The sequence below is a fragment of the Stenella coeruleoalba genome (genome assembly GCF_951394435.1).
Source record: "Stenella coeruleoalba genome assembly, chromosome: 1".
Lineage (NCBI taxonomy): Eukaryota > Metazoa > Chordata > Mammalia > Artiodactyla > Delphinidae > Stenella > Stenella coeruleoalba.
Genome location: NC_137169.1, coordinates 81,972,855 through 81,986,809, shown reverse-complemented (window position 1 = coordinate 81,986,809; position 13,955 = coordinate 81,972,855). Strand labels below are relative to the sequence as shown.

General features: G+C 51.1%; 1 protein-coding gene across 6 annotated transcripts in view; it reads left to right on the top strand.

Annotated features, from left to right (window-relative positions):
* The window catches only part of BCAR3 (BCAR3 adaptor protein, NSP family member), a 116,692-nt gene that overhangs the window by 81,675 nt on the left and 21,062 nt on the right, over positions 1 to 13,955 (top strand). For 5 of the 6 annotated variants that reach the window (XM_079934114.1, XM_079934113.1, XM_079934115.1 and 2 more), the window contains 4 exons: positions 5,397 to 5,525; positions 7,966 to 8,408; positions 11,616 to 11,719; positions 12,853 to 13,505. In XM_079934114.1, coding sequence (XP_079790240.1) covers positions 5,397 to 5,525; positions 7,966 to 8,408; positions 11,616 to 11,719; positions 12,853 to 13,505 — 1,329 coding nt within the window. Of the gene's footprint in view, positions 1 to 1,272; positions 1,292 to 5,396; positions 5,526 to 7,965; positions 8,409 to 11,615; positions 11,720 to 12,852; positions 13,506 to 13,955 lie in introns of those variants that run through there. The other variant, XM_079934118.1, reaches the window with a different exon arrangement.

Here is a 13,955-nt window from a genome sequence, read left to right as displayed (position 1 = left end):
TTAGGGGGAGAGGCTCCGCCTGCTCTAGCCCTCTCCTCCTCAGACAGCACCTTTATCTGACCAGGCCCACCTGCTCTTAGCTCACATGCCCAAAGCACCCTTACTGTTCTCAAGTTTTATCCTCAAGGGCCAACCCTGATACCCCGTCTTCTCCTTCCTACCCCCCCCCCCCACCATATGGGGCCTTTTTGACATGGGAAAACCAAAGGATAAAGAGGTGGCGTAACTTGCCCAGGCTAAGGAGCTGTAGGGGCAGGGATGAGATCCCAGCATTCTGTCTCCAGAGCTCAGGGATGTGTTAAACTATTCCCTGTGTGGGCTTCTAGGAGAATGTGCCCTCCTGAGGGTAGGGACCCAGCCTGTCATCACCCGCCAGCAGCCTGAGGGTTGGCAAACTGCTTGGTCACCATTGTTGTTGGCCCCAAGATGGTGCCTCTGCAGTCTTTTCCTTTCCATCCACAGCTCCCAGCCTGGGGATGTGGTCTTTCTTGGTGATTTGCACAATTTAAAATTCTGTGGGAACTGGGAAGCTTTCCTTCCACACAGGGAGAGAATAAAATATTAGTTACAATGCAGATGCCATCTTTTCCTAATCCTCTCAATGGTCTCCCACAGCGGCTCTGGGGCTTTCCCACCGATGGTGGTGAGCACACGTCCCTCATCCCCCGGACTTAGGAACACAAACCTCCGGAGGGTCTGGGTCCCATTGTTGTGCCTGATTTGAAATGCAGGATCGCACATCACACAGCCGTCGCGAGAGGAGACCCTGAGCTCCATTCCTCCCTGGGCCGGGACAGCTTTTTCTTCCTCAGAGAACTGTTGACATGTGGGTTTCCTTGTTAATCGAGGTTCCCAGCACGTCGGTGGAGCTGGCTCTGTGCCTCCAGAATGTGTTTTCCAACCATCTCCTGGGCTCCAGCTATTCCAGCCTGTCAAGACCAGACTTGCCTGCGGTGTGGGGCTCCAGAGATGTTCCTTCCAGATTAGAGTGATTTTCGGAGGCGGCCTCAGCAAGCTAGGACTGGTCCTGGCCGTGTAACCAGACCAGAGGGCCTGGGGCAGGTGGACAGCGGGCTTCTGCAGAGGATTGAGGTAGCCAGTGGGCACTTAAACAAGTACCAGGCTGCTTTCCTGAACTGCTTTCCTCCCAAATACTGAGCCACCCACCATGCCTGTGCATCAGACCTTAAACACCTCAGACGTAAACTGTTCATTTTATTTCACCAGGTGAATGGCATTCTGATATAGGCCTATAAAAACAGTGAACAGTTCGCGCGGTCTGTGTACCACGGTATGTCATGAGCGCTTTATGGATATCGATCCATTTCATCCCTATTAACCTGTCGTCATATGTTATTATCCCCATTTTGCAGACCAGGAGCTCTACAGAGAGGGAAAGTCACTTGCCCAGAGCCACACAGCTGGTGAGTGGCACAGTGGCCTATGGATGGAGGGGGCAGGCTGGCCTGAGCTCTTAAACACTGTGCTGTCACATCCGTTGACGTCAGGGTTGTGAAAATGCTGGCAGTAGGAAAGTAGTAGCTAGACTCAGATTTCCATGAAAAGCAACAATGATAGTAATTTATGAACTTTCTGGCTAAACTTCAATTCGGTTGGACAGTTGTGGGCCTCATCCATCCCCTCATTTGCTGTAGTTATCCATTTACCTACCTCTCGTCTCAGACCCCAGAGCCAATGACTGGGACTGGAAGAAGTTTTAGAAGTGGAGCCATGTGAGTGGGTAACCGTGACACAGTAGTTACTAAGCCCTGCCTCCATCCCTCCCTCCCTTTCTTCTTTCCTTTCTTTCCTGCTCAAGGTATACTTATTACTTAATTTACATACATAGCACATTTTTTTACACCTCCCCCCCCCCAAAAAAAAAGGACTGCTCTCAAATCTCTGATGGGTCAGACTCAGGCAAGACTTGGAGTAGAAGATACGTGTCCAGCCTGCATCCTTCTCTTATGGTGGCTGTCGGTGGATTTGGTCCCTGGAATGAACCTGGCAAGACTTGTGGCAGAATGTTCTTGATCCAAAGCCTAGCAGCTTCCCTTCCTCCGGAGGTTGTGCCCCAGCTGCTGTGTGTGGTGGAGCTCAGGATGGCCAGGGCCCGTGCTGGTGCAATGAAACCCTATTCCATCTCTGTCCTCCCCTCGCTGCCCCCTCCTCCCCTCAAGATAAGAGACTGGAGAAACAAAGAATCAGACTTATCTTCCAGGAATGAAGTTCAAATTTAGGAGCAAATAGTTAGAGAATTTGAGCTTGAAGAAAACGTTGTGTTACTATAAGGTGGTCATTAGTAATATTTATAGCATTTGTTTGAGAGATCGATTATTTGTAATTATTTTCTTGCTTTCTCTGGCAGTTGAAGAACATAAGGTCCAAAGGTCAGTGAGTACTGCACTTCCATTCAGTGTAAACTGCTTTCTTATATGGTCACCCGTCACCAACCACGGGGTTGACAGCACATCAAAGTACCTACCTACAGCGGCAAAATCAGAGTCAGCAAGGTGGAGCTGTCATAAAATAGGCACCTGGGAAAAATAAAAGTTGCGTTAATATATGTGATTAAAACAATGAGTGAAAGTTCTAGAAGGCATCCTCTCCCAAATAACCACTCTTTAATCATGAGAGTGACCATATGTGGGTGACTTCTGAATTGCCTCTTCAGTTGTTTGGGAGACATTGCCCACATCATCTGTAAACGCAGAAGCTCCCAGCGGCCCCCTTGGCTCCTTTTAATGCAGAACCAGCCCTCACTGGCTTGAAATGAAGCCCCTCCCCCTCCACCCCCTCCCTCTTCATCTCCCTCCCTTTCCCTTCTCCTCTTCCCATTTAAAATACAAGTGTGGACAACTGTGGAACTCCCTAACTTTTCACAAATTATGCAAGAGCTTGAGGGCATATTTTCTGAAGTCTGGTCTTCTGTCCCAGATTATGTGAGAGGGTCAGTCTTACGGATCTTTTCTCTCTTCTCTAGGTACTTCCCTAGAGTGCCCCAGCTCCCGAGTCTGCAGGGGGAGAGAACAGTAACTGTGGACTTTCCTCTAAGGAGTTAGGACAGAAGTAATGAGAACTGATTTTTTTTTTTTTTTTTTTGGTAACAAGTGCAAAACAATATTATCTCAAAACCTGAAGTAAAAGATTGTCCCATATAAAATGCTACAGAAGACCTTTGATGTTTATGAGATGCCGAGAAAGAGAGAGGGGGTGGAGGATGGGACGTGGCCTGGGTGTTGGCTATCAGGGAGCGAGGAGAGTATGGGGATAGCTTTCGGGGTCTGGGCGAACACAGTTTCAGTGGAGGGTTACACAGAGGATAGGACCTGCTGGTTGCTGCATTTTCAGAGCTCAGACCAAGAAGAAGTGGACCCAGGGCTCGGCACAAGGGATTTAGGCTAGGTGTACAGACTGTCAGGGTGGCTGAAGAGAGGCCAGGGTCACAGTATCGGTTAGGATTTAGCTCAGCTGCCAGTGACAGGAACACCCAAAATAACAGGCTTAAAAAAGCTAAAAGATCACATGGAAGACCTGGAGGCCGGCAGTCCAGGGCCGGGGTGTTGGCCTCACCCTTGTGAGGGACCTGGGCTCGTTCAGGCCTTCTGCTCGCCTATTCCTCTGGTTTGGCCTCTTCCTCATTATCCAGGATGGTTTTGCAGCTCCGGCCATCACATCTCAGCTTGGAAGTCCCACCAACATGGCAGTTTACCCTTCCTTAGCCAAAACTTAGCCACGTGGCCACATCTCCCTATAAGAGAGAAAGACTGAGGAATGTCAGTCATCCTTTAGCTGTGTGGCAACCCGCCCGGTTAAACCAGGGCTTCAAATAATTTGAGAGGAAACAGGAGAACCTCCATAACTAAGAAAAGTCATAGACATTGGGTTATTTGTTCATTCAGTGAGTACGCAGTAACCATTGTGTTCAGGCATTGCCCGAAGGCAGCAGGGGAGAAGGCAGATGGGCTTCTGGTCTCGGGAAGCTTGTTACCTAGCAGGAGGCAAGACAGACAATACACAAATAGCAGATGCGGCCTGGTTGACAATCTACATTCTGCACTCAGAATGTCTTCAGATGTACCTGTACATAATTAATGATCGAAGCCGACAGTGTCAAACATCAATGCTAATAATGCCTGCGGGCGCTGTGGGCAGCCAACATCAGTATCTCTTTGATAGGAATTCAGCTCATCTGTCAAACACTCCGGGGGGGGGGGGGGTCCTGCACTGTGAGAAGAGTGGTGGGGAAGAGGTGGAGGGAGAAGTAAATAATTAGTAAGCCAGAACCCCACCTTGAAAACAGCCCGGGAGTCATTCTGCGGCCAGTGCCCTCGTGGGCTGAGGATCAGAATCCAGCTATAAAATCCCAGGTCTTTTTCTTCTTCTTGAGTGGAGGAGGTCTGGGGGGCTCTTTCCTTGCTAAGGTGCAGGGCAGTGTGATGAGGACAGTTTTGTGATTCCTACAGGCCTTTGAGGCCCAGCTGGGGAAGTTGAGAAAACACAAGGACACAGCCTTTTCCTGCTCATATGACCTTCAGCCACAGTCCCTGAGCCCGGTTTTGCTGGGAACCAGGCAGGTGTCCAAGTTCAGTTCACATGTTGTAAGTGGGCGTGGGTTCTAAATTAAACCCGGAACAAGTGTTACCCACCCAGAACTCCTGTCCCGGCCGCTGTGCAGTGACCTAGATTCAGTGATTCTCAAACTACTTGAGGTGAAGAGCCAGTTCTTTGTTTTGATTTAAGTTTCCTTTTCCAATCTGTCGTAAAAAATGAAATAGCAGAAAAATGAAATTAAAATCACATACAAAATACAAACTCAGACTTCTGTTAGTAGATTCAAGAGACATTACTCTGTCCAATTGCTCTAAACGTTTCTAAAGGCAAACTCGGTCCTGAACTGGAGTTTGCCAGTAGCAAAGATTTCAGAGCCATCACGACCGCCCTGGGACTGCACTTTGGGCAGCACTGTCCTGCAGGCCGGGGACCAGGGGCCGGCTGGGACTCTGTCCTTCCCAGCTCTGTGTTAGGACAGCTCTGAAGGAGGATGAGGAAGCTCTCTGGGTGGCCTGGCACATCTCTCCCTGGCGCCCCCTGCCCTGCTCCCCATGTTTTCAGCTGCTACCTGAGTAGACTGATAAAAGGAACGGCTTGGCTTACTCTCCTATCATAGTCCCCGAGTGCAGGTGAAAATTTTACTCCACTCTCTCTCCAGCCAGAGAAATGAAAGTTCACAGCTAACTGTAATCATTATCCAGGCTCCTCTACCTGACCAGGGCTTTGGGCATCTACTGGTTTGATCAGCAAAGCAGCCGACCGCAAGGCTGGCGTCTCCAGCCGGCTGGCCTGGGCTCGCGGCCCCAGCAGGCTGGGAGATCACTGGTGACCCTGTGTTGCAGTTCTCCAAGGAGAGGCACATCATGGACAGGACCCAGGAGAGGCTGAAGAAGGAGCTGGAAGAGGAGCTGCTGCTGAGCAGCGAGGACTTGCGCAGCCATGCCTGGTACCACGGCCGCATCCCCCGACAGGTACCCGCCCCCGCGCAGGGTCACACGCCCAAGGCTACCAGGCGCAAGCCCCGGTTCAGCCAGAGCGCACTACTACAGGGTGGCCTGTGGTGACTTAATGTAGGCGCGTCTCTAAGGAGACCTTGAGAAGAGCTAAGGTCGGGAATCCAAAGTACGTTTCCCCGTGGCCGGTGAGTGGATGAAGGGAGAGCAGCTGTTCTGTGGTTCTGTAAACAAGGCGCAGGCAGGAGGCAGCCGCGCAGGGTGATACCTAGGGGAATATCAGGCTGGGCTGTTGTTCAGATAATTGAACTCTTGGCCGACTGCCTGCAGCCTCATACCCCGTGGAGCCTGCTTCCTTCTCAAGGCAGCGGTTTAATTTCAGGTGAAGAGGGGGTATCATCAGGGCGGGCGACCCAGAGCGACAAGGCCGCCTGTGCCCTAGTGGGGCTGGCACTTATCCACTCTCCATCCCTCCCCTCCCCGGCCCCTGGCCCGGGGGGTGGGAAAGAAGAGGAATCATACCAGCGACCACAGTCTCATGGCCAGCATGTACTTTGTGTGATAGTCCTTTGGGCCATAGCCGTGAATGATGTTTTTGTATTTAATAGTATAGAAACTGAAAAATAGAATAAGTGCAGAATTGAGGTATAGAGTTTCTCTTGGGTTTTCACTGTAACCTGATCTGACCAGTCACGCAGGACAACATGACAGGAAAGGGGTGGCTGAGGGTGAGGGAAGGGCATCGTGTTGTGGATGTTTTTTTTTAACGTAGCAGCTTTCTCAGCACCATCAAAGAAATAATCCTGATCCTAACTTTGTTTTTTTTTTTTTCTTCTTTTAGTGTAAAATCGATTGTAGAAAATAGAGTAAAAAGAAGAAAATTAAACACTTACCTGTAATTCTCCCTTCTGGAGATAACCACTATGAACATTTCGATATAAATCCTGCCAGACTTTTCCAAATCAAGTATGAGCTCATGCTGCATATAACTTTGCAGCCCACTTTCTTCCCTTAATGCTATTTCCTGGGAATTTTCTCCTGCTCTGAAATGTTCTCCTACACCAGTCTCCATTGTCTGTGTCCACTGTATGCTTTCTGCATTCTGTATTGGGCACTCTCCCCAACATCCTTGCAGATAACTACTGTGTTCATGACTATGATTATTTCCTCAGGCTCAATTCCAAGAAATGGAATTTCTGTGTGAAAACATTTTTAAGGCTAAGATGCAATTTTAAGGTAACCATGGTAGCATACTATTCTAAGCTAGCTGATCAAATGTTGGCATGTCCTAGAAAACTTATCAAAGTTTATAAATCTGGTGTCTGTCACCACCATCATTCTCCTTATCGTGATCATAAAATTTGTTTCCCATTTGCCATGAGTGTAAATGTTCAGCTATACATCACTCCCGATTGTATAACTAAAGACTGTGACAATAATAACGATAGTTATAGCCAACACTCTAGTCCTTTAAACCTTTATAGCTATCCTGTAGGTGATATTATCCCCGTTTTACAGATGATGTAAACTGAGTGTAACTTGTCCATGTAACTTGTCACCCAGACGAGCCGGAATGCAAACCCAGGCAGGTTAGCTACAGGAACAACCATACTACAACACAGTATAAATTCTCCTTTTATTATAAACATCAGCATCATTATAGCTAGTGATTTTTTTAGCATCTGCTATGTTCCAGGCACTGTACTAGTGCTTTGCATATAGTATGTATGCAGGTATATAATCTTTTCAATAACATTGTGAGATGAGAGACCTGGCCCTCTTTGTTCCAGGCCCTCCAGAGTAATCGGTGTGCCCAGAACCACACTCAAGGGTCGATTCCACAGTGCCTGGACTCCACCTGCATGTGGATCCTCCTCCCCCATCGACCAGGCCTGGAGAGGGGTGTCTTAGGAGAGGGCTCTGAGGGTGACTTGTAGATGACAACAAACACCCTCCTCCAATTGTTGGGGGAAGGGGGAGAATCAGACCCACCAGACACAAATTTTATTTATTTTCCATCACTTCATATCCTTTAGGTCTGCATAAATATCATCTTCTTGTGATACCCTCCTAACCACAGTATTTAAGAGGACAGCCCTCATCCTGATTTACTTCTTCCTTAACTTGACAACATCTGACATACCGTACCTGTTGCTTGTTTGTCCTCACTAAAATAGAAGCTGTCCACTAAAAACAGAAGCTCTGAGGCAGCGGGGACTCTCGTGGGCTTCATTCACTGCTGTAAACACAGTGCCTACAGTAGTACTTGGCACATAGTAGGTGATCAGCAAATAGCTCTTAAATGAATTAGTGGGTCTTCTAAGAATTTGGCATTTGATAAAGAGCCGACTGAGGAAGAAGAGACATAATAGCATTGTCCTCTGTTGGCCCAAAGAAGTGGGGAGCAGCGCAGCTAAGCTTGCCTTGCCTACTCCTCACGCACCGTTTTGTCCCAAAGGTGTCAGAAAACCTCGTGCAGCGAGACGGTGACTTCCTGGTTCGTGATTCTCTGTCCAGCCCCGGAAACTTTGTCCTGACCTGCCAGTGGAAGAACCTCCCTCAGCACTTCAAGATCCGCCGGACGGTCCTGCGGCTCAGTGAGGCCTACAGCCGAGTGCAGTACCAGTTTGAGATGGAGAGCTTCGACTCCATCCCTGGCCTGGTGCGCTGCTATGTGGGCAACCGGCGGCCCATCTCCCAGCAGAGCGGAGCCATCATCTTCCAGCCCATCAACAGGACGGTGCCCCTGCGGTGCCTGGAGGAGCAGTACGGCACCTCCCCCAGCCAGGCCCAGGAGGGCAGCCTCGTCGATGGAAGGCCGGACGTGGCCAAGAGGCTGAGCCTCACCATGGGCAGCCCCCAGGCCCGAGAGCAGAGCTTGCCCAGGGGCAACCTCCTCAGGTGGGTCAGGGCCTCCTGGGTCGGTGTTGGGAGTGTGGGGGACCCTCTGGCCGGGACCAGGCTTAGCTAGGCGGGCGTGCTCCCCCAGGAGCAGAAGAACCATGAACGACATTAAGAAGAATGTCAAGTGTCATTGGAATAACTGTCACAAGGCAGTGCGTGATTAGTTCCCAATTGAGTTGGTGCCAAAAATAAATGAGGCAGTTGCTGAGGAAGGGGACGGCTGACCGGGAGAGACCTCCCAGCGAAGGAGGTAAGGATTCCGGCTAGTCTGAAGGCTAGGGAAAATGTGGATAGATGCTGCAAAGGGAAGGGTATTCCCAGGGAGGGAGGGGGCTCAGCATGAGCAGAAGAGTAGAGTTAGAAAAGGGGCGAGTGTTGCTTGGAGTGAGGAAACTGGTGGAGCTGGAACACAGGGTGCAGCTGTGCAGGGGGCTGGCAGGGGGAGGTTTAGGGAGGTGACTGACCCCCACCAGATCGGGGAGACCTTAATGCCAGGCTAGGGGATTGAAGGAGCCTCAGAGACTCAATGTGGGGGACGGGATGTCCTAAGAATTGGACGGGACAGCGCTGTGCGAGAGGAGTGAGGAAGGGGAGGGCAGGGATAGCAGCCAGTGAGCCGCGGAGGGTCAGACTGTGCGGGTGGGGTAGGGCGAGGGTCAGGAGACTCAGAACCAGCCTTCCCCAGGCTCTTCTGCATGAGGGGAAGGTGGAGAAGGGCAAGTCAGATACCGCGGGAGGGACCGGAGAGCGTGGACTTCGGAGGAAAAACCAATTGTTCCATCTGAGATGCGACTGTGGGCTTGCTGAGGGCCAGTGTCCAGCAACAGTTCTGGGGTTCAGGAGGGAAGTTAGGCCTGAAGGCTTAGATGAAGCCTTGGTCCAAAGGGAGAGGGTGGTTGACTAGGTCGGAACAGACAAGATTCCTAAGACAGGAGGCGTCAAGAGCCCGGGGGCTGCAGTCTGACCCTCGGGGGATCTCGGGGAGAAGAGTTCAGAGAAGCGGAGGCCGCGCTGAGGCGCCCCGCTGTCGACTATGAGTGGTGCGCCCTGTGTTAATACAGGACCTGTCTCTCATGGAGAGAGGAGGCCTTGTGCCTATTATCTAGCTGTCAGGACAGGAAAGCAGGCAAGAGGCAGGCATGGTAGGGTCCCGGCCGCTCAGTTACACGGGTCCCCTTCTCCGGCTCCCTGGCGTCCAAGCTTGCACAACACATTTTCATCCACTCACTGGTTTTCTTTCTGGGCCAGGAGGAAATGTCATAAACTGTAATCTCTAGACTGCAAAAATTCAGAAGCAAAATACAGGACTCTGAGTAATACGAATGACGGCTGTGTGCTCCTAGGAAGCTCTGGTAGATGTTAGTCAGCGTCTGGCGGTGGACCCTGCCGCCTGCCCTCCAACGCTGGTCCACCCCTGACCTGGTCAACCCTGGACAAGCTACTTACCTGCCTTGGGCCTCCGTGTTTTGGAAAGGTGGGGCTTTTGAGGGTTAAATGGTTTAAGATCTGCAAAGTGCTTCGAACAGTGCCGGCCCATAGAAAGTGCTAGGTGAGTGTTCATAATCCTAGTGCTTATTGTTTTCTGGAGAGCAGTAGAATGCAGGACTCAGGGCAGTTGCAGGGAAGGAGGCAGGAGCTGACATTTAGAAATTCTCCTTTTCATGGTAATAAGATCGGAAGTGAGATCCCTTAAAATATTAAAAGGGGGCCTCTCCTGTTTCTTTGGTGGTGGGCGGGGGTTGGCTGCTGAACTGGTGAGCAGGCAGTCAGTGTCGTGAACAGAGCCAGGATGACCCACAGAACCCCTGCCAGGAACGGTGCTGGGGAGGAAGGCCGCCTGGTCAGCCCTCAGCAGCCTGGATTTAAAATACAGATTTTTGTGTTTTTTTTTTAAAGATAAGAAATAAAAGAAAGGCTGAGAAAGTCACTGAGTCGACGTTACAAACTTAACAGAGCCACTCTTCGGATTGCGCTTTGAGAGCAGAGCTCCCTAAGCCTTGTCACCCATTGGCACAGGTTGCAGGCTCAGAGACGCCTAATGGTAGGGGTGGCGTGGGCTCAGCACGGAAGATGCCCCGAAGCCCTGCCCCTCCGCGTCAGCGGCTCCACACCTTCCCTGACGTCGGGCCTGCTGGTTGGCTACCCGCCGCCGGCATAGGCGTGCGCTCTGCCAGGTTGCATTCCGGGCCGGTGATGGGGCCCTGGTGTCCGACCGCTGGCGGTGATCACTGCTTAAATATCGCCTCGCTGAAGCTACTGCCTTTTGGAATTTGCCCTCTGCCCTGCTTTATCTCTGAGGGGTTGCTGGAATTTCTCTGTTGCTGGAAGTTTGGGGTGGTTTGTTTTGTTTTATTTCTTTGGTGCTTGCAAAGGTAGGAAAGAACTTGGCGATGTCTGTAACATAAGCTTGTCGGGGGCGTTGGAGAGGGGGAGGCCGATTAAAGTTCATTACGACTTGGCTGGTGCAGTGCTTTCTGTCTTAGCAAAAGAGAAATTCTGTTCTTTGGTGCTAATTAGAGAAATTCCCAGTCTGGATCGGCAAGGGACAGAGGAATGCTAGCTGATCTTGTTGTTTCGTTCCACCTTTTCCCTGTGCGGCTGTGCTCCGTGCCTCGCAGCCGCTGCTTGGTGACCCCGCCAAGTCCCTTTTCCCAAGTCGTCCCGAGGAGGCTGGCTGTGGGATCCTCCTAGATGCATAGGACAGACTCCTCGGGCAACCCTGCAGGTTATCTGGGGGACGCTGAGATTTGCACTGAAATGGAAACTGCCCCACAGCTTCCTTCCTAACCGTGGCACTGTGAGGCCCGGTGGAGAATGCATGTTAGTTACACAAGTCTTTCCTTCTGGGTCTGTAAGTAATTTTAGGCACCGTTAAAAGTACACATTCCAGTTCATCAGATTTTCCTGAGAGTATCTTGAAACCTTTACCCTGATCTGCTCAACAGGATGGAAAGGCTCAGAGGAGGCAGCCTAGGACCTAACTGGATTGGTCCTGGGGACGCAGGGTCGGAGCCCACGGCAGAGTCACATACTAATCGCCTCCATCAGTAATTTCCACCCTCCACCAGACATTCCTTTACTCTTAGGCTGTGCGGGAGCACTCTCATTCTGAGCAATCTTTTCTTTTTTTAAACTTTCCATGACGTTGCCTAAAGGTTTTACGATTTAATGACATGTTCCTGCCCCACTTGTCTTTTGCTTCAGAAATAGAGAGAAGAGTGGTAGCCAGCCAGCCTGCCTGGATCACATGCAGGACAGAAGAGCCTTGTCCCTCAAAGCCCACCAGTCGGAAAGTTACCTGCCAATTGGTAGGTCTTTGGGAAATTGGGAGGGAGAGGGTGACAGTGTTTCCCTGACTTCCTTCAGGCTGCTTCCCCTGCCCCATCTGGTCACCTAATTTGGGAATGACAGAAGACTCCATGTCTGCAGGCTGTAGGATGAGGGGTTTGTAGAACTATATCCAGATGCAAATCACTGAGCTGGACGCTTTATGGGCGCTAGCTTTTAAGCCTCATAACAAGCCTTCAAGGTGGGCATGGTTATCGTCTTTGTGGCTGAGAAAACTGAGGCGCAGATATTAAGTGATCTGCCTAGATTCTTCTGTCTAGTAAGTGGTGAAGCCAGCATTTGAACCCAGGTTTCCTGATTCTAAGCCCAATTGCTAACTGGTGGTCTTCATAACGAATGCACCTCCCCCTTAGTCTCCTCCCTGGGCAGATGGTGAGTGGGTCAGTCCTGGGGCTTCTGGTAGAGACCCCTCTTCCTCTCCATTCTCCTGCCACAACCAGAAGAGTGAGATGGTATGGAATGTGGGGAAATCAAGTAAGCAATTATCTTAATAGGTGACGGGATTGTTTTTCATTATTTTTGTAACTGACCTGCCTTGGGGAACCACAAGTTGATTTTCCTGCTGCCCCTTTGTAAACCGCTTGGATGTGGGTTATCTCACTGTCTTTTTCTCCCTTCCCCGTGTGTCTCTGTCTCTTTCTTAAAGCTGGCTGGGATCCACCCTGGCTTTGAGAGTGAATCAGGGCCCGCCCCCCCTTTATGCTATGTGGCTAGAGACTTGTGTTTTTTAGGGCAAGGTTAGATTACTCACTGCCCTCCAAGCTCAATGTAGTTCCCTGTTCTGCCTGTACTAACCTTCTGTGACCATAAAATGACATTGCTGCCCAGCTGTCGGTGGTCGCTGGGATTTAGAATTCCCCCAGAAGTGGGGTGCGGCCATCTTAGCCCTTGACATGCTCTAGACTGCTCATGCTCTAGACTGCTCTAGACTGCTCTAGATCGGGCCTGCGGTGGTCATACTGACTTATCTTTTGTGGGTGAAAATCAAAATCCTAGGGCCTGAATTGAGGGCCAGGAGCTGTCACTCTAGTTTTGTCCGTTTCATGTTCTTCGCACAGCTGAGCTTTTTCTGACCCTCTCTTATCCTCCACAGGTGGTAAGCTGCCCCCTCAGTCCCCAGGTGTGGGCACAAGACCCTGCCCAAACTCACCGGTTTTTAGGACAGGCAGCGAGCCCACCCTGAGCCCAGCAGTGGTTCGGAGGGTCTCCTCGGACGCTAGGGCAGGGGGGGCGCTGAGGGGCTCAGACAGCCAGCTATGCCCCAAACCGCCCCCCAAGCCCTGCAAAGCGCCCATGCTCAAGGCTCCCCGGTCTCCGTCCACCTGGCTCAACTCAGAGGCCAACTACTGCGAACTGAACCCAGCCTTGGCCGCAGGCTGCGATGGGGCAGCACGGCCGCCCTTCTGTGCCCAGGACAGCTACGTGGACCTGCTGACCGCCAAGCAGAACGGCGGGCCGGCTGCCCGGAACTCTGACACCAGCTACTTGATCCTTGATGACGATGATGGGGCAAAGCCTTGGGAGCCGCTGCCGACCCAGAGGGACGAGGGGCAGGAGGACGAGGGTACATTCGTGACACCCCTCCTGGAGACTGCCTCCTCCTTCAAGCCCAACGACCTTGAGTCGAAGCTCCTTCCTCCTGAGAACAAGCCCCTGGAAACCGCGATGCTGAAGCGTGCGAAAGAACTGTTCACCAACAACGACCCCAAGGTCATCGCCCAGCACATGCTGAGCATGGACTGCAAGGTAGGTGCCCGGCGGGTGGGTTTGGTCAGACTTCCGAATGTTTGGAAGGGGGATCTATCTGGGCCTCATTTTGCCTTAACCTTGTGACTGCTTTGCTCACAGGAAAACTCAGATGATAACCTGGGTGTGGGGATTTATTTAAGGGGTGGGGACTACAGGCCGGGACAACCCTTGCCCAGGCAGGAAGCTTGTACAATTCACCTGAGACAGAGGGACACAGGCTGCTACCCAGGGCCGTGCCTTCCCTCTCCCACCCCTGCTGTGTCCTTCTCCCAGCTGGCGTAGATTTTCAAGTTCTCCCACAGCCTCAACTCCATCAGAACTGGTGAAGTCAAGTCCAAAGAAGAGTAGATTGTAGATGAAAATGTAGTTTCTGGAGTAGCAGAGCCTTGGTTGTTTTTATTTTCATTGTACATGCTACATATGTACATTATATATTTGTTTTATTGT